The sequence below is a fragment of the Salvelinus alpinus genome, chromosome 28, assembly GCF_045679555.1.
Source record: "Salvelinus alpinus chromosome 28, SLU_Salpinus.1, whole genome shotgun sequence".
Taxonomy (NCBI): domain Eukaryota; kingdom Metazoa; phylum Chordata; class Actinopteri; order Salmoniformes; family Salmonidae; genus Salvelinus; species Salvelinus alpinus.
In genome coordinates, this window is record NC_092113.1 from 17,030,208 (window position 1) to 17,055,882 (window position 25,675).

Below are 25,675 nucleotides of genomic sequence, written 5' to 3' on the forward strand. Positions count from 1 at the left end.
TGCATTAATTGTTTGTTTGCTTCGATTGTTTGCAGATATGATGAATGCACCTCCACCTGTTACCGACAATCAGAAACGGGAAGAGGAAGCAAGACATCTCACTCGCTAGTTTTTTCTAGTTCATATAGAGTGCCTTCGGAAAGTATTCAGACCCCTTAACTTTTCCCACATTTTGTTACATTACAGCCTTATTCTAAAATATATTAAATGGGGGGGTTCTCATCAATCTACACACAGTACCCAATCATGACAAAGCACAGACAGGTTTTGGGAATTTTTTGCAAATGTATCAAAAATACAAAAATTAAATATAAGTGCTCATACATTTTACTCAGTACTTTGTTGAAGCACCTTTGGCAGCGATTACAGCATTGAGTCTTCCAGGATATGACACTACAAGCTTGGCACACTTTTATTTGGGGAGTTTCTACAATTCTTCTCTGCAGATCCTTTCAAGCTCTGTCAGGTTGGATGGGGACCATCGCTGCACAGCTATTTTCAGGTCTCTCCAGAGATGTTCGATTAGGTTCAAGTCCCAACTCTGGCTGGCCCACTCAAGGACATTCAGAGACTTGTCCCGAAGCCACTTCTCCGTTGTCTTGGCTGTGTGCTTAGGGTCATTGTCCTGTTGGAGGGTGAACCTTCGCCCCAGTCTGAGGTCCTGAGCACTCTGGAGCATGTTTTCATCAAGGATCTCTCTGTACGTTGCTATGTTAACCTTTCCCTCGATCCTGACTAGTCTCCCAGTCCCTGCAACTGAAAAACATCTTCACAGCATGATGCTGCCACCACCATGCTTAATGGTAGGGATGGTGCCAGGTTTCCTCCAGATGTGACGCTTGGCATTCAGGCCAAATAGTTCAATCTTGGTTTCATCAGACCAAAGAATCTTGTTTCTGGTCTGAGAATCCTTTAGGTGCCTTTTGGCAAACTCCAAGCGAGCTGTCATGTGCCTTTTACTGAGGAGTGGTTCCGTCTGGACACTCTACCATAAAGGCCTGATTGGTGGACTGCTGCAGAGATGGTTGTCCATCTGGAAGGTTCTCCAATCTCCACAGAGGAACTCTGGAGCTCTGTCAGAGCGGCCACCGGGTTCTTGGTCACCTCCTTGACCAAGGCCCTTCTCCCCCGATGGCTCAGTTTGGCCGGGCGGCCAGCTCTAGGAAAAGTCTTGGTGGTTTAAGAATGATGATGCATAAATGTTTTGGTACCCTTCCCCAGATCTGTGCCTCGATACAATCTTGTCTCAGAGATCTACGGACAATTCCTTCGACCTCATGGCTTGGTTTTTCCTCTGACATGCACTGTCAACTGTGGGACCTTATATAGACAGGTTTGTGCCTTTCCAAATCATGTCATATGAATTGAATTTTCCACAGTTTGACTCCAATCAAATTGTAGAAACATCTCAAGGATTATCCATGGGATCAGGATGCACCTGAGCTCAATTTCGAGTCTCGTAGCAAAGGGTCTGAATACTTATGTAAATATGGTATTTCTGTTTTTTATTTGTAACAAATTTGCAAAAATTTATAAAAACCTGTTTTTGCTTTGTCATTATGGGGTATTGTGTGTAGATTGATGAGGATTTTTTATATCCATTTTAGAATAAGGCTGTAATGTAACAAAATATGTAAAAAGTCAAGGGGTCTGAATACTTCCGAAGGCACTGTAGTCTACAGCAATAGGTCCAGATGGCAAAGTGACGTTTTCCACGAAATTCACGCAAGCTGGGACGAGTGGGGTACGGAAGCAATCATTCAGCATTAAAAGCAATGCAGCTAAGCCTGATTTCAAGCAAAAATGACACGCATATAAAAACTCAATTTGTTATAACTGGATAGCTCCTGACCAAATGTCATGAATTATATATTGAGTGCTATATTATATATTATAGTGCTATATACATAGAGAACATTGAACTCAACAAGGCTATGTCCATAACAACATTTTGACAAAATTGCATTAGAACCTTATAGTCCCAAGCTCTCTAAATATTCATGTCATAGTCACCAGTCAACTCCATTACACTCAAAAAAGTTACTTCAACTTTAACCAGTGAATGCTAGCTATTTTACCTGTCTTAATGAGTGTTAGCACGCTAATAGAACACCCTGCACTCCAATATTTTATGCAGTAGGGGTATGCAATAGGTTGATAACAATATCAATAAAGTATGTTGTATCCGACATTTCAAACAACATTTCCAGCTAATGAGAAAATAGTCATGGTATTTAATTTAGAGAATGAACAAGATTTAACAAGGCAACCTTTGGGCTAATTTGAATGGGCGCCAACAGCAGATTTGAAGGTATTTTTACATCCGTACCCCAGTAAGACCCACGTGATCGCAGTGAACATCACTGCATGAAGGACTGCTATGAACTAAGGAGTTCAGCCTATGGGAGAGCCAACCCCTTAAACAGACCCGGGGACCATTTTTCCAATGGTAAACGGCCTGAGTGGGACATCTTAATTTATCCGCCATCTTATCTACAATGTGGTTTTGCGTTTCCGGTCCTTGGTAGGGAAGTCCCTACCACCCAATAGATCCCCACAGTGGAGGTGTCATAATACCCTTAAAACCTAGCGGTCATACAGGGAAATGATTCCAATCGTTTTTCCACCATTGATTTTTCCAATAGGGAATTTTAGAAAAACTTAAAATAAGGGCTGTGTTTTGTGTGGGTGACTTTTATCAATATATTATGGCTCATACTGTGGTACTATATTAAATTGACATTTTAAATGTTTAGGGTTAAGGCAGGGTTCACCAACTTCCAGAGGCAGTGGGAAAGGGACATGGCTAGATGGTATACAGTTTATGTCAAACTGACGTCAAAAGTGCAACTTTTTAGCATTTTAGCTAACCCTAATCCTTTTCCTAACCTTAACCTGACTATCCTAATCTGCTACGTTAATTATCCTAACCTGCTGCGTAAATTCTACGAACCTGCTACAAAAGGTCAATTCAGACCATCTAGTCCCGCACCAGTTTTTGAACTAACATTTCAGTGTCATTAGCTAGGTTTCCATCCAATTGGTGATTTTCATGTGAATATTCTAGAATTCGCTTAAAGACAATATGCCAATTTTCCCGCCAGTGATGTTTCCACCAAATGGACTTGTTGCAGATAAAAAATAGTGTGTGATGAGGTAGTGCACACAATGTACTTTTTCGCTTATGTTTTCATGTACCAAATAAACATCTAAAGTTCAATGTGTTTCCATCACATTTTCTACTCTACCAATAGTTTTGTAAAAAAAACCTGTTGAGTTAAATATGTAGCAAATGTGCCTACTGTGGTCTTGACACTTGCTCTCAACAGTTTGCTGATACCGTGCAGATAGGCTAGTCTACATGATGAGATTATTATGGATAAGAGCAAGAATATTTATTATTGTCAAATGGCAGTCAAGCATCCATCATCCTGTCACCAGAATCAGACCCTCAATATTTATTGGAAAGGAGCATCACGATCACCATGCACTTTCACCACCCTGTGAAGTTCAACATGAGTTATTTCAGCTGTAGCCTAATGAACTGCATGGTTTCCCTAGTAGTAGTCGGAGGACCACACACCATATCATCTCATGACTCCAAGTTTACATCGATATGATGCATATTACATCAATATTATCGCATTAATGCGTGTCATCGCCATTTCTCGCATAATAAATTTTACCGACACAAAAAGAGCCTACCATGTCGAACAAAGAAATTAGGCCTATCTGTCGGCATTTATAAATTGCACCGAAACTTCCTGTTTCGATCACAGCTGTCACGATTTGTCTTTACTTTAACTGAATAAAAACTGTGGATGGAAACGAGGTTATTTATGGGAAAATTAAGATTTTATAATATTCGCATGAAAATCTTTCACCATTCACAGTTAAGTTGACAATCCTTTTTCCAGTCTGTTTAAATTTACGCAGGCAAGTCAGGTCAATAAAACCACCAGTTTTGAGTGTAACTGGTGTCTGTGTGAATCTGGAGACAGCTATAGATAGGCTAGCCATTTTTTGTATTATTGCGATGCAAAAGAAAAAGGCACGTGCTGATGATGAGGCATCTTCTGATGCATTGAAGGTACAGTTACAGTAAACCATGCCTCGATATGCCTTTCCTAATAGGAATAGGCAGTAGAACACCCATCTAAAACACTCAGGAAACTTCCGTGATTTTACAATTCCTGCTAGAATACAGAGGCTTTGAGTTCATATGGGTTTACGAATCCTCTGGCCAATGCAATAAACCGCATATGATATATATTTTTTAGAACGGATAATTTTTTAGTAAGGATAATCAATCTTTCTGAAAATCTTATCAGGGTGCACGTTTTAGATTTCACTTATATTATAGGTCTAAATTAGATTAGTGTACTGATAGCCTGCTTGATAACGTTATGTAATAATAAAACATTCGCCTATATTTAACTGTTTAACTAACTTCATGATTAAGCTTTGAAAAAGCTTTAAATTCTTTTTTAAATATGCTTTAAATATCCTTGTTTGCAAAAATAAATACTATACATGTTTCCAGCTGTTGTAGTGTATTAGAGTTTATGTGAAAGTTCCTCACCTGTGTTTTGACGCCAATAATTAAGGCAAAGTAGCCTTCAATGCGGAAATTTACATGACAGTGACATGAGGAACGTTCCAAGAGGTAGGCTACACGCGGAACTTAAAGGCTAATCTTCGCGGTAGAGACGGGAGCGGCAAGGCGCTCTGCGTTTGTCTCGAATTGTATCGATAGGCTATAGCGGTCAACCACTGCCTGGCATTTAAAAAGTGAAATTGACATCCATAGTCGCGCAGATGGAGCACCTATCGAGGTTCGTAGGTCAGATGTCCTTGGCAGATGACAGCAGAGCGGGCAACATCTCATCTGAGTATATTGTAAGTGGGAATCCTTGGTGTGACCTTCACCATAACTCTCTATTGTTAGTTTATAATTCATTCCGATATATAGACAAATAAGACCAGGCAATATTTTCATGTGTAAAATATATGATTTAGGGCATGTGTATTCATGAATTGATTGCAATTAACTGGTTAAAATAGGTCTAATGATGTTTTGTGATGTGCAACATGTCGATCACTGGTACAGATGGGGTAAACCTGCGAGGTAGGATAAAGGAAAAGTGGCTACTGAAATGTTTCCCCTATAATAAAGCTGAAAATCATGTTGGCTCTAAATAAATGCACAATCTCTAATATAGCCTAATTAACACAAACCTTTCAAATCAGTGGATTAAGTCTTTAAGGCACATTTAGAAAGAAGTGTACATAGAAGTAAATCACTAATTCAGTTTTATTTTGACATAACACTGAATAGTGACATTTGCAGAAGTCTATTTACAGTTGAAGTCGGAAGTTTACATACACCTTAGCCAAATACATTTAAACTCCGTTTTTCACAATTCCTGACATTTAATCAGAGTAAACATTCTTTGTCTTAGGTCAGTTAGGATCACCACTTTATTTTAAGAATGTGAAATGTCAGAATAATATTAGAGAGAATTATTTATTTCAGCTTTTATTTATTTCATCACGTTCCCAGTGGGTCAGAAGTTTACATACACTCAATTTGTATTTGGTATTATTGCCTTTACATTTTTTAACTTGGGTCAAACATTTCAGGTAGCCTACCTCAAGCTTCTCACTAAGTTGGGTGAATTTTGGCTCATTCCTCCTGACAGAGCTGGTGTAACTGAGTCAAGTTTGTAAGTTGCACACGCTTTTTCAGTTCTGCCCACAGATTTTCTATAAGATTGAGGTCAGGGCTTTGTGATGGCCACTCCAATACCTTGACTTTGTTGTCCTTAAGCTATTTTGCCACAACTTTGAAAGTATGCTTGGGGTCATTGTCCATCTGGAAGACCCATTTGCGACCAAGCTTTAACTTCCTGACTGATGTCTTGAGATGTTGCTTCAATATATCCACATAATTGTCTTTCCTCATGATGCCATCTATTTTATGAAGTGCACCAGTCCCTCCTGCAGCAAAGCACGCCTACAACATGATGCTGCCACCCCTGTGCTTCATGGTTGGGACGGTATTCTTTGGCTTGCAAGCCTCCCCCTTTTCCCTCCAAACATAACGATGGTCATTATGGCCAAACGGTTCTATTTTTGTTTCATCAGACCAGAGGACATTTCTCCAAAAAGTCCAATCTTTGTCCCCATGTGCAGTCTGGCTTTTTTGGCTTTTTTATGGCTTTTTTATGGCGGTTTTGGAGCAGTGGCTTCTTCCTTGCTGAGCGGCCTTTCAGGTTATGTCGATATAGGACTCGTTTTACTGTGGATATAGATACTTTTGTACCTGTTTCTTCCAGCATCTTCACAAGGTCCTTTGCTGTTGTTCTGGGATTGATTTGCACTTTTCGCACCAAAGTACGTTACGTTCATCTCTAGGAGACAGAATGCGCCTCCTTCCTGAGTGGTATGATGGCGGCGTGGTCCCATGGTGTTTATACTTGCGTATTATTGTTTTATTGTTTGTACAGATGAACGTGGTCCCTTCAGGCTTTTGGAAATTGCTCCCAAGGATGAACCAGACTTGTGGAGGTCTACAATAATTTTTCTGAGATCTTGGCTGATTTCTTTTTGAATCTCCCATGATGTCAAGCAAGGAGGCACTGAGTTTGAAGGTAGGCCTTGAAATACATCCTCAGGTACACCTCCAATTGACTCAAATGATGTCAATTAGCCTATCAGAACCTCTAAAGCCATGACATCATTTTCTGGAATTTTCCAAGCTGTTTAAAGACACAGTCAACTTAGTGTATGTAAACATCTGGCCCACTAGAATTGTGATACAGTGAATTATAAGTGAAATAATCTGTCTGTAAACAATTGTTGGAAAAAGTACTTGTGTCATGCACAAAGTAGATGTCCTAACCGACTTTCCAAAACTATAGTTTGTTAACAAGACATTTGTGGAGTGGTTGACTCCAACCTAAGTGTATGTAAACTTCCGACTTCAACTGTAGCTACTGTAGGTTTTTGTTACATCTGAACCTCTGTTTCAAGATAGGTAGGCTAGTCATTTTGTTCCTCATTTAGGTTGCAAAGTGAGTTATCTATTAACACTGAGTCCACTAACATTTCCTTGTTACAGCACTGCCCTTTCAGCCCTACTGGTCCATTGTGAATGATGTCAGTGTCTTTTAATTTCCAGAGCCAGATTTTTATCAATAAACATGATTATGTTTTTATGTTGAATTAATGACAACATTGACCAAAATAGTAATTTAGGTGAACTCTTTCAAAGTAGCCTAATTCAAGTGACAGAATGCGCAAAGTGAGAAATGGTGGTCATGTAATAATGTAATGATGTCTATTTTGGGCTATGAAGAGACCTGTATCACATAACTGGCCAGCCTTTCTGTACTGGTTCCACATTACAGGAGCTTAACACAGACATCTGTGGTGAAAACAGACACCACAGGTTTTTATGTGTTTATTCTGATATTTCACCACACCCACGAAAACATTAGCAAAATATGTGTAAGCAACCAATTTTTTTATTTTTTTTGACAAAGACAAGTCTATTTCCACTCAGGGGCCTTTCATTTCTCAGATACATGTAAAAAAAAAAAAAAGAGCATGCCATTTTGATACTGTTGCGTGTCATTGACTGTCAGCTACATTAGCTCCTGCCTAAATTGGATTGTGAGTTCTTGCACTAAGCTAAGGGCTTCTTATATGTTTCATGTGTAACATCTTAGATATCACTGTATGCAGTTGTGTAAAGCACTTAAGTAAAAAATACTTTCAAGTACTACTTAAGTAGTTTTTGATGTATCTGTACTTTACTTTACTCTTTATATTTTTGACGACTTTTACTTTTACTTGACTACATTCCTAAAGAAAATAATGTACTTTTTACTCCATACATTTTTCTTGACACCCAAAAGTACTCATTACATTTAGAATGCTTAGTAGGACAGGAACATTTTCCAATTCACACACTCATCAAGAGAACATCCCTGGTCATCCCTACTGCCTCTTATCTGGCGGACTCACTAAACACAAATGCTTCATTTGTAAATAAGTGTCGAAGCGTGCCGCTAGCTATCCTTAAATAAAAACTAAAAACAATTGTGCCGTCTGGTTTGCTTAATATAAGGAATTAGAAATTATTTGTACTTTTACTTTTGAAACTTAAGGATATTTTTGCAATTACATTTACTTTTGATACTTAAGTATAGTTAAAACCAAATACGTTTAGACTTTTACTCAAGTAGTATTTTACTGGGTGACTTTCACTTTTACAATGGACATTTCTCCCAAACTCAGCTTTCATGTGTTATGTTTGTTTCTATTTGTTTGTAGAATATTCGTGCTCAGACTTCTATCGTCAAGAAAGATTTTGGCCTTACGACGATAGCGGGGGCACTGATGGAGAATGTAAAGAAGAACCGTTACAAAGACATTTTACCATGTAAGCACCACAATAGAGGCTTAAAACTGTCGTTGTTTTTTACTCTAATTGAAAATGAGATTCTTGCTTAATACTAAACTTATCTGAACAAAAACTCATGTATTTTTATATAGATGACCAGACCCGTGTGCCCCTGACTCTACTGACAAATGAGAATGATTTTGACTATATCAACGCCAGCTTCATTAAGGTACAGTATTGCTCGCATTTAGTAACAGTCCTATATTGTATCATCATTCAGCTCAATCTGAAAGAGTCACTGAACACATCGATTGGCACCTGTATTTTTCTGTTGCTTATTAGAAAAATTTGATTTCAGTCTTGGAGGTGTGTTTCTTGACAGATTCCGCATTTGGTTAATGATGTTTGTCCCCCATGAGACACTGTAGACAGGGAAGTCTATTTTTTTCATCAAAATCCCCAGAATGATTCAAGATTAATCAGTAATTCATTTGGACATTTTTGCCAAGGATGTTTTAGTTGTGCAATTTCACATCTAACTAAGGTGTTTGGTGCAGTATTTCTCATGTAGAAAAATGTGCGACGGGTTGTCTTATGTAAACAGTCAGATAGAGAGCATTCACCTCAGCTGTTCACCCATATGTTTGTGGGAAAATGGACATCGTCAAATCAAAACCCAACCTTAATTTACCTGTTGTGAGGCACGGATGTTCCAAACTCCATTTTAGACCAGACTGACTTCATGACCAAAATGATCCTATTTACACTTTGTAGTACATTTTGACACTAGAATAACTGTTTTTGACTCATATCGATGTCACGTAGGCCATTTTCAAAGGGATTTGTTGTTTTTAAAAAGCAGTCGCTCTTTAAACTGATTGCTTTATTTAATCTCTCCTCTAGGGTGCAACAAAGACCAAAAAATACATAGCGACCCAAGGGCCTCTGAGACACACTTTGGTGGACTTCTGGCGAATGATTTGGCAGTATGATGTAAAGGTGTGGAAGATAATTTTCAGCTTTATATACATGTAGTGCAGCTTGTACAGTAGCTCTGTTTCCATATAATTTACTCTATTACTAAATGTATAGGAAAAAATGACACTAAAAGATGAATAATGGGAGAATTGTCTCCATATCTTATGCTTGCCATATTTTCTCTCCCTGTTTTAGGTCATAATCATGGCTTGCAGAGAAATTGAAATGGGAAAAGTAAATGCCCTTTTAAATCACCTCTTTTTGAAAAAGGCACAGTGGGAGTGTAAACGTATTAGTGTACTGTAAGATTTATGAACTGTATGATTTTGATGCTTGTGTCCACTTGACTCATAACATTTTATTCAATGTCTTTTTGTAGAAAAAGTGTGAGCGCTACTGGACTACTTTCAAAGAAACAACCCATTTTGGTCCCTTTATTGTGTCAAACGTAAGTGTTTGTCAGTATATCTTCATTATATTGTATACGAAGGATACGTAGACCACATAGAGTTTTTAGCACCATTTATGCAACTTTCATTTGATGCAGATGTACACTACTGTTCAAAAGTTTGGGGTCACTTAGAAATGTCCTCGTTTTTGAAAGAAAAGCACTTTTTTTTTTGTCCATTAAAATAACATCAAATTGATCAGAAATACAGTGTAGACATTGTTAATGTTGTAAATCACTATTGTAGCTGGAAACGGCAGATTTTTTATGGAATATCTACGTAGGCGTGCAGAGGCCCATTATCAGCAACCATCACTCCTGTGTTCCAATGGCACGTTGTGTTAGCTTTTTAAGTTGATCATTTTAAAAGGCTAATTGATCATTTGAAAACCCTTTTGCAATTATGTTAGCACAGCTGAAAACTGTTGTACTGATTAAAGAAGCAATAAAACTGGCCTTCTTTAGACTCGTTGAGTATCTGGAGCATCACCATTTGCGGGTTCAATTACAGGCTCAAAATGGCTGGAAACAAATAACTTTCTTCTGAAACTCGTCAGTCTATTCTTGTTCTGAAAAATGAAAGCTATTTTATTAGAGTGTCTAGCTTGAGAAACAGAGGCCTCACAAGTACTCAACTGGCAGCTTCATTAAATAGTACCCGCAAAACACCAGTCTCAACATCAACAGTGAAGAGGTGACTCCGGGATGCTGGCCTCAGTTGTGCACCGGGGCCTCCCGCACCTCCTTCTATTCTGGTTAGAGCCAGTTTGCGCTATTCTGTGAAGGAAATAGTACACAGCGTTGTACGAGATCTTCAGTTTCTTGGCAATTTCTCACATGGAATAGCCTTCATTTCTCAGAACAAGAATAGACTGACATGTTTCAGAAGAAAGTTCTTTGTTTCTGGCCATTTTGAGCCTGTAATTGAACCCACAAATGGTGACACTCCAGATACTCAACGAGTCTAAAGAAGGCCAGTTTTATTGCTTCTATAATAAGCACAACAGTTTTCAGCTGTGCTAACATAATTGCAAAAGGGTTTTCTAATTATCAATTCACCTTTTAAAATGATAAACGTGGATTAGCTAACACAACGTGTCATTGGAACACAGGAGTGATGGCCACCGTGCTTCTACACCTGCATTGCTTGCTGTTTGGGGTTTAAGGCTGGGTTTCTGTAAAGCACTTCGAGATATTAGCTGATGTACGAAGGGCTATATAAAATAAACTTGATTGATTGATTGATTGCTGATAATGGGCCTCTGTATGCCTATGTAGATATTCCATAAAAAAAACTGCCGTTTCCAACTAGAATAGTCATTTACAACATTAACAATGTCTACACTGTATTTCTGATCAATTTGATGTTATTTTAATGGACACATTTTTTTACTTTTCTTTCAAAAACAAGGACATTTCTAAGTGACCCCAAACTTTTTAACGGTAGTGTATGTGCTCAGTTGTATTACTATTCATGAAATATAGTGTCTCTAGACAGACGGGTTGCCTCCCACACCAATGTTCCAGTGTGCACATAGTGCTGTTGACCTATAGTCTTCTGAAACTATTCATGAAGAGTTCCATTTTTACCTAACAGCCTGCAGAGATGATTTGTCATTTCCTGTGAACTAAGTGTACCCTCTTTTGTTATTTCATGGCACTGCACATTGACCCATATGTTGTTGTCTGCATGGAACACAGGGATCTGTTTCAGGAAACACTAGAAAATGTTTAGTGAAATGTCTTTGCAGTTTGAGGAATCTAGCCCATATGAGGAAGTCGTTTTCCGTACTCTGACAGTGAGATATCATGAGGTAAGTGTCCAACTATGAAAAAGGGGAAATATTGTTTTATTTCTGTGCAGCACTAGTCACACAAAATCAAAATGGTTGAATTTAATCATTATTTTCCAACAACCGTTATTCACTTTGGATAATCTCACATTGTTTGTAAATTTCCAGGAAGTTGAATGAGGGAGCCAGTGAAGTAATCTGCTCGACCAAGCAAATTAGCAGTAATTGCTCGTAGAGTGAAACTGAGAAAAATGACTTCAAAGTTGTTTTATTGTTACTATGTTTTATTGTTACTATGAGGTTATTTTTTTATTAATATTGACCCTGACCTCTGACATGACCTTTGACCCTAGACGGCAGTTACTGCCTTCTTGCTTGGTACACCCACTGGAATATATATTTTTTTTTACACAAACTTGTGTTAATATATTTATTTGTATGTGGCTGTCAGGGTCATATAGTTTGTATCAGCAAAGAACAATAAATAATACCAAGGTAAACCGTGGACACCAGTCCAAAGCTCAGTGAAACCAAGGTAAAAGGTAGTAACTGAATTGAGTGATGGCAGTTACTGCCTTTTTCCAGTTACTGTAAGCATAACCCCCCATTTTCTCCATAACACAACACTATGTAGGCAGGATATTTGTCCACATGATAAAGCATGTAAAAAATGTGTAAAAAAATGTCAATAACTCATATTGACATTTAAAGTAATCCTTCTAACCCCCCCCCCCCCCCTAAAAGAGTTAGATGCACTATTGTAAAGTGGTTGTTCCACTGGATATCATAAGGTGAATGCACCAATTTGTAAGTCGCTCTGGATAAGAGCGTCTGCTAAATGACTTAAATGTAAATGTAATATGACAAAATGTGCAGTTACCACTCTTTTGCTTGGTTGGGTAGTAATGCAAACCATGTTTTGTGCTAGGAAACACGGAAAATCTCTCAATTCCAATACACAGCTTGGCCTGATCATGACGTTCCATACACGGTTTATGGTATTTTAGGAATGATGGATATGGCTCGCAAAGACCAGGGAAACAACACTAGCCCTGTTCTCATCCACTGCAGGTTTGTTTGTCTCCTACTCTACAGTACATTTGATACAGCACAGCCCAAAATGCCAAGCTGTTATTACTGTCTGCCTGGTGGGCTTTTTGTGCTCTGAGATGTAATGATCATGCTCAGACAGATTATGATCCATATGCCCATTAAAATTCATCCATGCATATAATTTAATGTTGTTTATCACGAGGCCACATGTACTCCTTGAGCTCAATGCATTTTAATGACGCAATTTAAATGAAGTGAGAAATGTTAAATATTCAGGACCTGATGTGGTCCATCGACTCATATGACTTATGTCTATGTTGTGGCCTTCTGTGGTTATGTTCTAGTATTATCAGAGTGATGAATGAAGCATGTATTTTTCTCTTGTATTTTCAGTGCTGGTTGTGGAAGAACAGGGGTGATTTGTGCCCTGGATTATGTTCACGATCTTCTTGTGACAAAGGTATTACTACTTATGTTCAGGACAGTACATTGATGGCATCCTTTAGGGAATTGGTTTAACAAAACATTTGTATACTGCACCGATGAATAATAAAACAAGAACAATACAAACGATAAGTGTTTTGGTAAATCCATGTTTCCACACCAGCAAATTAAAGAAGATTTCAGTATCATGAAGGTTGTAGTGGAACTAAGGAGACAGAGGCCATCAGCAGTTCAGACAAAGGTATTTTATTATCAGACAGAATTCGATATCAGATCAAAATTGTGTTTATTTACATCTATGTGTTATAGTACATACTGAAATACTCTACTGTGGAAATAATATTTTTCCCCATCTCTTCTCTCAGGAACAGTATCAGTTTGTGTTTTCTGCCGTGGCTTACATGTTTGAGAAGGCTTTACGGTCAGCTGAGAACAACTCCCAGAATCTCACCAAAGTAAGACAGACTGCTACTTTTGTTCAACCATAGTATAATGTTTTTGTAATTGCTATTTCCAACCCCCAGGTGTTAGCCTTTCTACAACACAGTGTTCAGCACATGCCATACTGGCATTCATGGACAAGCAAGCTTTACTAAAGCAATGACATGAGAGGGAATGCAGTATTATTGTCAGGGTTGGATAGGTTAATCTAAATGTAATCCATTGCATTTACTAGTTACCTGTCCAAAATTATAATCAGTAATATAACTTTTGGATTACCCAAACTCAGTAATGTAATCTGATTGCTTTCATTTACATTTGGATTACTTTCCCCTTAAGAGGCATTAGAAGAAGACAAAACGGATCCATCAAACCCATTTGGTGTGTTATTATAGTGGTCTATGGTCAGAGTCGTTCAGGTGGAACAAATGTAAACTTGCAGTTATCAATGCTGAATTGAATGTCATTTAAAAAAAAGTGTCGTGTTTTTCCCCCCCGCAAACATCCTTTCTGAATTTAAAAGTAATCCAATAGTTTTTCAAAAGTATCTGTAATCTGATGACAATATTTTTGCCGGTTAAGTAACCGACTACAGTTACCAGTTTTTGTAATCAGATTACATGTAATGATTTACTCCCAAACCCTGATTATGGTAATTATTGGCATGTCTGTGATGCAGTCAGAAACCTGCATGAGGTCAAAGCTGACACAGTTTGAAAATAACTTCAGCTGCCAGTGTGTGAGTTTTTCTGTGACAAAAACCCCTTGTGTCATCCATTTCATCAGATCATACTGTATTACACTTCTCTCTGAGATTTCAATGTGATGAGTTGAGTTTGGAAAAAAAGAGAAATGTTAAGCAGGAAACATCCAGCCTGCATGCTTCCTCTATATGTAGTGCTGGCGCATTGAAATCATTGTTCACCCATTTTCAGACAGAGCAGTGCCTGAACTTGAGAGACAGAGTCCTATAACTCTCTGATGTACTGTTGATTTTGTTCTGAATAGAGTAACCAACCTTTATATGATGGTGTTGCATCTGTGAAGACATCTCCACCGACAACATCAGCCAGCGCTCAGACACTTGCAGAAAGGTAGGAGTTCATGGACACATGAAATTTGAAACAACTTCATTTCTCTTCAGTGGAGGAAGGGGAGGACACTTAAAAAATTTATAATTTTTAGATAAAACTATACTAAATATATCACCAAATACAGTGGGGAGAACAAGTATTTGATAACCTGCCGATTTTGCAGGTTTTCCTACTTACAAAGCATGTAGAGGTCTGTAATTTTTATCATAGGTACACTTCAACTGTGAGAGACGGAATCTAAAACAAAAATCCAGAAAATTACATTGTATGATTTTTAAGTAATTAATTTGCATTTTATTGCATGACATAAGTATTTGATCACCTACCAACCAGTAAGAATTCCGGCTCTCACAGACCTGTTAGTGATTTTCTGGATTTTTGTTTTAGATTCCGTCTCTCACAGTTGAAGTGTACCTATGATAAAAATTACAGACCTCTACATGCTTTGTAAGTAGGAAAACCTGCAAAATCGGCAGTGTATCTAAAATACTTGTTCTCCCCACTGTATATGTCGCCAAATAACTGATTACAACACATTGTTTTGCAATGAAGGTCTACAGTAGCCTTAACAGCAATCTCTAGGGTAGCACTATTGTGTAGCCGGAGGACAGCTATTTTCCGTCCTCCTCTGGGTACATTGACTTCAATACAAAACCTACAGTAGGAGGCTCATGGTTCTCAACCCTTTTCGTAGACTTACACAGTAATTATGACAACTTCCATAGGACGTCCTCCAACCTATCAGAGCTTATGCAGCATGAAGTGACATTTTGTCCATCCAATCAAAGGATCAGAGAATGAGTCTAGTACTGAAAGCATAAGATACAGCTAGCTAGCACTGCAGTGTGGTGAGTATTTGACTCAAATAGAGCGCAAGACAGTTTAACAGTTTTAAACAAATTAATTTCTTCAAAAATTAAGGAGCAGAGACAGAGAGAGACAGAGAGAGACAGAGACAGAGAGAGACAGAGACAAAGAGACAGAGACAGAGAGACAGAGGGATAGAGAGAGGGAGAGAGAGAGACATAAATAGAGAGAGAAGGGGATAAAGGGATAGAGAGAGAAAGGGAGAGAGAGATATAAGGAGAAAGGGATAGAGAGGGGGAGAGAGAGAGAGAGTGTTTTTCTTCATATTAGTTTACCTTTCACTTACTTAGCTAATGCAGCTAATTTAGCCTACTCAACAACCTGACACAAACTGATAGGAATGCTATTTATGTTAGGTAGCTGGCTAAAGCTATCCAACACTGCAGCTCTTCTAAGTAAAGGTAAGCATTTATAAATGTATTGCCACCTGGGCCCGCCAGTGTAACTGATAAACTGCTTTCTGTACACTATACTGTGTGATTGTATTATACACAATTACAACAACAGTTGTGACTTTAATAAGCAGCCTGAGTTAATGATACCACAGTAAGGTGCTCAGATACAATGGGGGAAGTTGATTCAGGTTGGTAGAGAGATCGAGAGTTTTGAGACAAGGGAAGAAAGAATGCTTCCTGTTTTGTTCAAGTGAGTTCACGGTCTTCTATTTTAGTTTGCAGTACAACAGTTTTATGTTTGAGTACTTTACATGCTGGGTGTGTAGGGTATGACGTTTAAGTGTACATAGGCTTATCAACACCAAGTTATGTAGTACTATTTCATAGTAGTTGATTGTTACAATATATACAAGCAAATAGTTGGCTATATTGAAATATGTACTGCATATTGAAATACTGTGTTGTGGTACACATTGATGATCTTGAATAAAACATGACTTTAATCCAGTTAGCTTTAGATTAACATTTAACAGAACTTTAGGACACAACGTCCTTATGATTAATGAAGCAGAAGGATTTCACCATGCTTGTACTACTAAACATTCATCATGTTGCAGAGGAAGTGACAAACTGGGCTGTTAAACTTCCCTTTCACACCCTCTCTCCTCCCTCCCATATGTTAAACTGCTACTGAAAATCCCTCAGCTCGCATCACAGGCTTAGAGAAAAATGATCTATTTTCTGTAAACAATAATATAGTTAGTAGGGAATCATCATAGTAAAGCTGCAATTCCTTATCAATCTTCATTTCTACTATCCTACTAGTAAAGATCCGCTGTAGATGCTCCAAAAGAAAACAGACTTGGTAATGAAAATCCAGTCTTCTATATAATAGTCATGACCATCTGGTGTAGAAACAACAAGGCTATATTTGTACCTTTTTGCTTTTCGCTGTTTGTGGAATTGATATTGATATCTACTCCTCTTTAGATATTCTAATGTGCAGTACAGAGCGCCTCGGCCTCGTCAGCAGAAGATGAATGACGTATATGCCGTGGTCAGCAAGTCCAAACAGCTCCCACCACCAGCCTCTTCCACCGCCCCTCTGGCCGCTCTCTGTCACTATGACAACGAAGAGCTGGGCGTCCCAAAATTCCATGCCGGTGCTCTTTACAGCATGGTCAAGCCCAAGAGCAGGTGTCTTCCAGCCAAACCGCCACCAGCTGTCTCACCCATATATGACACAGCCGGACTAGCCAATCACAGGCTAGCTGAGGCCTCGGCAGGGGAGGACCAGAGTGGCTATGAGCTGGTCACAGGTGAGAGAATTTCAGGGCAGTGTTTGGAGACCAATGTGAGGCCAGCTATGGTTCTGTTTGTGTCATTAGTGCCCTGCACAAAATATTGCAATCTAGATCTAGTGACCAATACTTTCAGGTTTCTTGCTCTTTCATGCCAGTAACAATTCCTTGACGGCCATATTGAACTGTTTATGTAGAAAATGTCTTACTGATTCTTATCGTTTGCTTTTTTCTAGCTGAGTGTTATTCCTCGACAGAAGAGGACTATGAATATGTCTCAAATCCCATCAAATGCATGACCAACAGCTGCACTCCTGGTAGCATGGGTGAATATCTGCTTGTCTTTCTAATAATGTTGTCCAATGTCATATACTGTATCTAAAGCCATTATAGCTACCCAATGTAATATCCATTTCCTCAGAATCTCATGAGTAAAATGATTGCGACTGGATGCCAAAACAAGGCTAGGTCATCTGTTAGATGCACTTGCAGGTGTCTTCAAGTAATTCCAACCACACTTCTCAACTTTCCCTCAGATTTCAACTGTCGCATTAAAAAACCCAAAGGGCCTCGGGATCCCCCGGCAGAGTGGAGTCGTGTGGAGAGATGACACAGCAGCCATATACCAGGCCTGGCCACATCTTTACTCATTCATGTTTGACAAGCAATGGAAATGGGCTCTTTATTTATTTTTACTTTCTGTGAACATCTACTGTATGTGATCACAAAAATACAGTTATCTATCTATCTTTTGTAACCCATTTGAGTTCGTATATTTTTCAGATCTTGTGATTTATATTACTGATGAAAAAATAAACTATATTAAACAACTTTCAATTCTGAGACAAGTATTACTTTTGAATACCATTTACCGATTGAAGTGCAGTGGTGCTATAGTGTGATTGTAGTAACCAACAGGTGGCACTATAGTAACAGGAGATCATTCGTTTTTTTCATTATTGACGTTTCAGCTATTGTAAAATGTGTTTTCACAGGTAGACTCATGCTTTATTGTTTTGATGTCTACTAATTGCTGGTAACAAGGACTTACAATAAAGACAACAATGTCTTCAAGGTTCTTTGAAATATGTCTTTGTATTAGCCCTTTGTACCACACAATCATTGCAGTGTACATGTAGATACAATAAATGTTCTTGTGATCACAGTAAAAACTGTGTACTGTACTGGAAAACAGTTTGTTGAACATTCTGTGCAGCTTTGAAGATTGACCTCTGAACTTTTGTGGCTGTGCTGCTATGATGTTTCAGTCACAGAAATCAATCGAAAGCCAGCTTCTTATACTCTGAAATGAACATTTGTGTATCTTCCAGATACCAAGCTAATACTCTGTCTGCAGAAAAAAACTGGGAGCAGTCTGGAGATTAAGTCTGCAATACACTTCAATATCTAACCAATTATAGCCACTGGTTTAAATGTGTGGTCCTATGTCATGTTCCTATAGAAACTTGCCCACAATAACATATTTTTTCTACCCCATCCATGGAGACCCAATGCTGAGAGGAGCATCAGAAAGTGAGAGGGTATTGGATTTAGGCAGAAAAAAAGAGACACTTGAGGGGGTGTTGCTAATGACCACTCCATTTTCTAGTTGGCAGAGCCTGTGGCATGTCAGGGGTTTAAACTCGGCTGGATGGCTAATCCCATTCAGCAGATGCTAATGTGAAATGAGAATCTAATGACCTTCTGCCATGGCTTCTCAACCCAAGCCTCCAGCTATCTCATAGCAACCCCTCACTCAGCTTCACACACACACACACATACACACACACATACACACACATTAAAATGCACTAAAGCGGAATACATATTTAGACCTATTCTGATGTTTATTTGCTGGTGTGTCTGATGTATCGACGGCTGATATCAAATCTCCCCTTAGGGGATCAATAGAATCTCATCCTAACAGAAACTCATAAATAAATCAGAACAAAATGTGCCTCTACATCGTACAGTAACTGTCATACTGAGTGGGACGTATTTGCTTTGTGTGCAAATACATCAGAGAAAGAAAAGTAGTTATCTGGATAGCATTACGTTAAAATGCCACAAGTTCTATTATTTGTATCAGTTTATTATTCAGTATGGATGTGGCAGAAGTTATTCTATTTAGTCTAAGTGGGTCATTCTGTGGTTGATCTCTTAGGATTGTTAATGTTACCAGTGAGTAAAATGCAGATAAGGTGTAAAACTGCTCTCCTAAGACAAATGTTTCACGTTAATACCAAGCTAAGTTGAAATAGTCAACCATAGCCTGTGGCCATTGTGTAAAATACAGACACAGAGCGTATAGGGTGGGCACTTAGAAATTGAACCTGACTTGTATAGGCTTTTTTACGAGCGGAAAAGTATTGATTGGTCCATATCTTGCATCTGATCTCATTACCCATCTGTTTTCTTACTTCAATTACTATTCAATACATTCAGAGAAATCAATTTTACAGTAAGACCTTTCCTATCTTTTAGGTCAAATATCAATGAAAATAAATCCATATCCATATGAGTAAAGAAAAATAACATGAATCCAATTGCACACAGTGTTGTTCGGTACGAAAATGAGTGTGAGGGAGAGGGAGGGTGAAGGGTGAAGATTACAACATCAACTCTGGCCTTTGTGAATATGTGTGTTGGCATTGAATGAATAGGGGTTTTGGATGTATATTGCTCTGAGCTGCTGAGGGTTAGAGCCAGAAGGTAAGTAGAGGGATGAAGGGGTGAGAGGGAGTTGGGTTGGACCGCTGTCAAAGTGCTGTAAGACAGGAGGGAGAGAGGGGAAGAGGCTGGTTTCAATTAAATACCTGGCAGGACTGAACGCTCAGTAGTTTGACTCTGGTGAAAAGAGGCAAAAGTTCAATAGCTGTAATGAAATCCACATAATGACATTATGACACTTCCAGACCCACAGAAAGTCCACTGGATTACGCCATAGCTACAGAATGTGTAGCGAGTGACAGTGCACCTTTAAAGGTCCAATGCAGCCATTTTTATCTCAATATCAAATCATTTCTGAGTAACAATTAAGTACCTTACTGTGACTGATTTCAATTAAAATGATCCAAAAGAAACAAAAAAAGCTTCATAGCAAAGAGCAATTTCTCAAACAATAATTTTGCCAGGACTGTCTGGGATTGGTCTGAGTTGGCAGGGGAAAACTGAAAACTATCTGTTATTGGCAGAGAGGTGTGAAACTCATTTTCTTATTGGTCTATTAACTAGGCAGGCCAAAACTCAGTCCCACCAATACAGGCTGACATTTCCGATACTATTTTCGAACACCTCTTACACTAAAAGGACATTATCATCATTTTCAAAATATTATTACAACCTCATAGTGTGAAAATATAAAATACAGGAAAATCACATTATTGCCTGCACTGGGCCTTTAAGAATTGTCTCATACAGTGTCTGGGCAACATACAATGTTTTCCTGTCTTAGTGCCTTTGTCAGTTCCCCCTAGACTTCAAACTGTAATGTAAATGTCACCATCACTGGATATGTTTATTGATTAATACATTGATATGGGATTAAGCTACAGGCTAGAGGCGAGCATCAAGCTAACTGAATTCTCTCCAGTTCAGTTTGAGAATGCCTATGAGTTGGACTCTCTGGGGCAAAGAGCTGGAGTGCAGGAGGTTTGGGAGTGTACAATGATTACAGCAAAGGATGCTGGTATTGCAGCAGGAACTATGGTTAAAATGTATTATACTCCCTCTGAAACTTATACATACTGTGTTCTTTCTCCCTCCCTTTCTCTGTCTCACTTTCTCTCTCACTTCCTCTCTAACTTTCTCGCTCGCTTTCTTTATCTCTCTATCTCACTCACTCACTCATTCTCTCCAATCACAAAGTACAGCTCTTTCTGAAATAGCAGAAGTGGGGGGATGGCACAGTGAGTGTGCTGCGTGGCAGTGGCTTTGCTGATGCAGCTCCAAGACTTGGGGTGTTGGCTCAAAGAGTGGAAAGGAGACCACAGGCATGCATGAATTGGAATTCAAGTGGAAAGGCCTGTGTATCAGTGAACAACAGCTGCTTACCAAATTGCCACTCAACCCATCACTGATACCAGCCATTACCTACTGTCCATCTACTGTGATGCCCTGAGCATAGACCATCTTTATTGATCATCATACATAAGTATGGCCATACATTTCATACTACTATTATCTCTATATTTTTCTCTCTAGCCTATTAGTATTACCACATACACTAGTATTCACAATATCACTGTATACTGTAAAATACTGCTGCATTTACTGTAGATTATTTTTGGCATCTCATGTTTTGAGTTTTACTCAATATATTGCCACAAGCAATTTCATGTCAATCGATTAGAAAAATGCATGGAGAACTTTCCCAGATATCTATGCAGTGTTTAATGCAAACTGAAAAGTCATTTCCCCCCTGGAATATCCCACCGACTGGAATAATGGGAATACTGCTGTTGGGGCACAGCACAAAAAAGTGTTGCTTAGCAACTGTTTCAGCTCCATCTTGAAGTTTACTTAATTTTTTTGCAATAAGATAAAAACAACACAATGGAAATTGTACACTATTGTAAACTGTAGTGATATAATGCACTATGAGAAGCAGCTATATAGTGCTTTCCTGTCTTTTTACTGTGTATCGCCATACTTGATAAGTGTTCTCTCATGTCACATTTTAAGAGTTTGAGATCAGTTGTTTTCCATTATGAACCCAAGCAATCATACACATTTGAAAGAAAATTAGCACATAAACCGCTGCATGAAAGGCCTAAAAATACATCTTTACAATGAGACAGGACTACTGGCTTGATTTTAACGAGAACCTTCATGAGATACAGGCTCAAACAGTCAAATGTACCAGTTTTCCTTTCCACCTCGCTGTGGTTAAGGGAAGGAGGGGGCTCTTTGTGGTCTGGATCCTCTAAACTACACACATGATTTCACAAACAGCTGCAGTGGCTTATAGGGGCCAGATGTGAGGCTCATGGGACTAAAGCTGCAGTGCTGTGGAAGAAGCAGCCTGGGGACAGGCCTAACTGCCCAGCAGTCAATAGAAAGGAGCATTGTCATGCATGCTGCAACCCTTTTTATGGTGACTTGAGCAAATTAACAGGGAGTAGGCATCAATTTACACGTACATTCCTCCTCCGTTAACAATTTCTGTTTGCCAAGTCTCTCTCTCTCTGTGTGTAGTTAGGTTTAGGGTTAGGGGTTAGGGAAAATAAGATTTTGAATGGGAATACATTTTTTGGTCCCCACATGGATAGTAAAACCAACGGGTGTGTGTGTGTGTCATGAACATTTCAAACTGTTACAACCTAAAGCCCCTGATGTGAAGGTGGTTATGCCTCACAACAATTAGAATTGCCTGGTTCTTTACACCGGGCTACTACTGTGTTACAAAGATACACATCAGGGGAGCGCTATTTTCAGTTTGATCCTTGGAAATGCAAATGGCCATTAACTTTTTTTGGGGTGTGAAAATAAGATTCTATGATAGGTGAACTCGCAACAGTAACTACAAGCATGGTTTTCTGGGAAATTAAGAAAGCTTCACATCTTGTGATTTTGGCTGAAGACAAATAGTTTTGAAATTGTGATTACTGCGAAAACAGGACAACAACTATTGGGGACAAGAGGGTGTGTTGTGTTAAAATGGAAATATATACTGTAGGTAGGCTTCTGTACCAGCAGAATATTCTAGTACAGCTGAGCGTTTGGCAAAGACTGACTGCAGCAGAGCTGGGGGTGACATGTTGAGTTGTTTTATTGATTAAATAATCCAAACATATATTCTCTCAGTGCAATAAAAATGTTGTTCTCTTACCCTGGAGACATTAGACAACTTGCTATGATTGAATAGAGCCCTATGTGTATCTGTCTACAAAAATAACTAATTTGTTTGATTGTTGCATTCCTGTAGCCACTGGGAGGCAGTGGTGGCTTCCAGGGGGTAGAGTGCAGTTCAAGGCAGGCTCTCAGGCTGACTACAGCACAGAGTAATGTTAAAGCATGTGGAATTAACTTTGGCCATTAGATGTTTCCAGCCTCTGAAATTGCCAACATCATTTCTTATTTCAAAGGCTGAGTTTAAAGTATTAATGGTTTCTTAAATAATTCATTCATATTGAGGTTAATGAAGTTTAACTGCAGAAATCATAGGTCCCTCAACATAACAATATATCTGTGTAACACTCAAGAAGTGTCTTTCTCTAATACACTCTGGCCCTGCTCCAACCCCATGAGAAGACAGGACCCATAAGGGACTACTGCTTCTGAACTGCACTAAGTCTGATAATAATGTATGCAATCTAATTAATAAGGATACTTCCAGGGAGAACCTGACATCATCATAAAGGACAGACACCACCTAGACTATTTTATTCTATCAAATGGTAAATGAATATTACAGAATTGGACTGAGATCATATACAGTACTAAAGAGACCATGTGCCATAGGCCTGTATGTAAAATGCCAATACCGTTCTGATTTCCATTTTGTATCTGGCATATTATCATTGTCCCATGATAACAGAGACCTGCTTTGTAGACTGATATCAGAATATTCTGTACATTTATGAATCGATGCTCATTGAATAAGAAAATAACTGTAATTAGAATTAGTTACTGTGTGTCCTCAGTGGGAGTCATCTGTTTGCAATGACATCTCCAGACATAGCAATCTTTCTGGAGGAATCCATTGAACTTTGCTATGACTGCTGAATAATACTTTTCTTATATTTAGAAACTTCATTGGTGCAGTGTATTTTTGTAGTTCCCAAGACAAAATAAATGTAAACAAACACATCTGGGAAGAACACCCCACACCAAATATGATTGGAGGGTGGCTCCAGTAAAGATGCTGGGGTCCCTGTGATGAGGTTTGTGTTTTTCAAAGGAAACCACATGGACATTTCATCTGCTCTGGAGGTTCATGGTCCTGCATTTCCCCTGCTCACATCTCCCAGCATTCAGCAGGGCACCATCCTCCGAAAGCACAGTGTGGTCGAGGAACTGAGGAAGAAGGGCTGTCTTCCTCAAGTGGCTTCAATTAGAGACAGTCACAATTACAGAGGGAGGGAGTACACGTGGCCAAACCTGCCATGCTCAAACTCCAACTGGATTACAGGGACAGGGACAGGGAGGCTACCAATGCGAGCCAGGCTACTTGGTCATTCCTAACCCACCCAACCCAAACCAAGGGTTATTTTAGGAACTTTACGGTTTTTGTATCTGGACTGGTCCAATTCCAATCCCATCAACTCAATGAGTGTGATTCAACCTAGAATACCATACTACCTAATGAAATGTTTTGCATTATGTGGTTCCACTTCCCAGTCCTCATGAAGGCCCACATACACTGAGTATACAAAGCATTTGTCACGTTCCTGACCTGTTTTCTGTTGTTTTGTATGTGTGTGATGGTCAGGGCGTGAGTTTTGGGTGGGCATTCTATGTTGTGTGTTTCTATGTTGGTTTAGGGTTGCCTGGTATGGCTCTTAATTAGAGGCAGGTGTTTTGCGTTCCTCTAATTAAGAGTCATATTTAGGTAGGTTGTTTCACTGTGTTCGTTGTGGGTGGTTGTTACCTGTCTCTGTGTTTGTGTTCTGCACCAGATAGGTCTGTATCGGTTTTCACGGTTTGTTGTTTTGTTTGTTGTTTGTAGTGTTCACTTGTCGTCAAATTAAACATGTTGAACACTAACCGCGCTGCACATTGGTCCTCTCCTTCACCCCTGGAAGAAAGCCGTTACAGAACCACCCACCAAACCAGGACCAAGCAGCGTAGCAACGGGGAGCAGCAGCGGCCCAGTACACAGGACTACTGGACACAGGAGGAATGGTCTTGGGAGATCATGGACGGAAAAGGACCCTGGGGAAGGGTTGGAGAGAATCGCCGCTCTCGGGAGGTGAAGGAGGCAGCCACAGCCCAGGAGCGGTGGATTGAGGAGGCAGCACGTAAGAGAGGCTGGAAGCCCGAGAGGCTCACCCAAAAATGTCTTGGGGGGGGGATAAAGGGGAGTGTGGCGAAGCCGGGTTGGATACCTGAGCCAACTCCCCGGGCTTGCCGTGGAGTGAGAGAGCGTCGTACTGGTCAGACACCGTGTTATGCGGTAAAGCGCACGGTGTTCCCAGTACGCGTGCTTAGCCCAGTGCGGGCTATTCCACCTTGCCGCACTGGGAGGGCTAGGTTGGGCACCGAGCCGAGTGCCATGAAGCCGGCCCAACGTATCTGGTCTCCAGTACGTCTCCTCGGGCCGGCGTACATGGCACCAGCCTTACAGGTGGTGTCCCCGGTTCGCCTGCATAGCCCAGTGCGGGCTATTCCACCTCGCCGCACTGGCAGGGCTACGGGGACCATTCAACCTGGTAAGGTTGGGGAGGCTCGGTGCTCAAGAGCACGTGTCCTCCTTCACGGTCCGGTATATCCGGCGCCACCTTCCCACCC

General features: G+C 39.6%; 1 protein-coding gene across 1 annotated transcript; it reads left to right on the forward strand.

Annotated features, from left to right (window-relative positions):
• The first annotated feature begins 4,628 nt into the window (after nt 1–4,628).
• On the forward strand, nt 4,629–18,310 carry LOC139557298 (tyrosine-protein phosphatase non-receptor type 18-like). Its single transcript, XM_071371912.1, has 15 exons — nt 4,629–4,899; nt 8,341–8,449; nt 8,563–8,639; nt 9,314–9,409; nt 9,584–9,622; nt 9,768–9,836; nt 11,588–11,650; nt 12,558–12,700; nt 13,076–13,142; nt 13,290–13,367; nt 13,492–13,581; nt 14,576–14,618; nt 16,907–17,242; nt 17,461–17,550; nt 17,761–18,310. The coding sequence occupies exons 1-15, from the start codon at nt 4,819–4,821 to the stop codon at nt 17,832–17,834; spliced, it is 1,455 nt and encodes a 484-aa protein (XP_071228013.1). The 5' UTR covers nt 4,629–4,818; the 3' UTR covers nt 17,835–18,310.
• Nucleotides 18,311–25,675: the final 7,365 nt, after the last annotated feature.

Bases quoted from the DNA above. Each gene is read 5' to 3' on its own strand.
- LOC139557298 (XM_071371912.1), top strand. From the start codon at position 4,819: ATGGAGCACCTATCGAGGTTCGTAGGTCAGATGTCCTTGGCAGATGAC. The intron at 9,410-9,583 runs GTGTGGAAGATA...TCCCTGTTTTAG, and splicing joins TTTGGCAGTATGATGTAAAG to GTCATAATCATGGCTTGCAG. The intron at 17,551-17,760 runs GTGAATATCTGC...ACTTTCCCTCAG, and splicing joins CTGCACTCCTGGTAGCATGG to ATTTCAACTGTCGCATTAAA.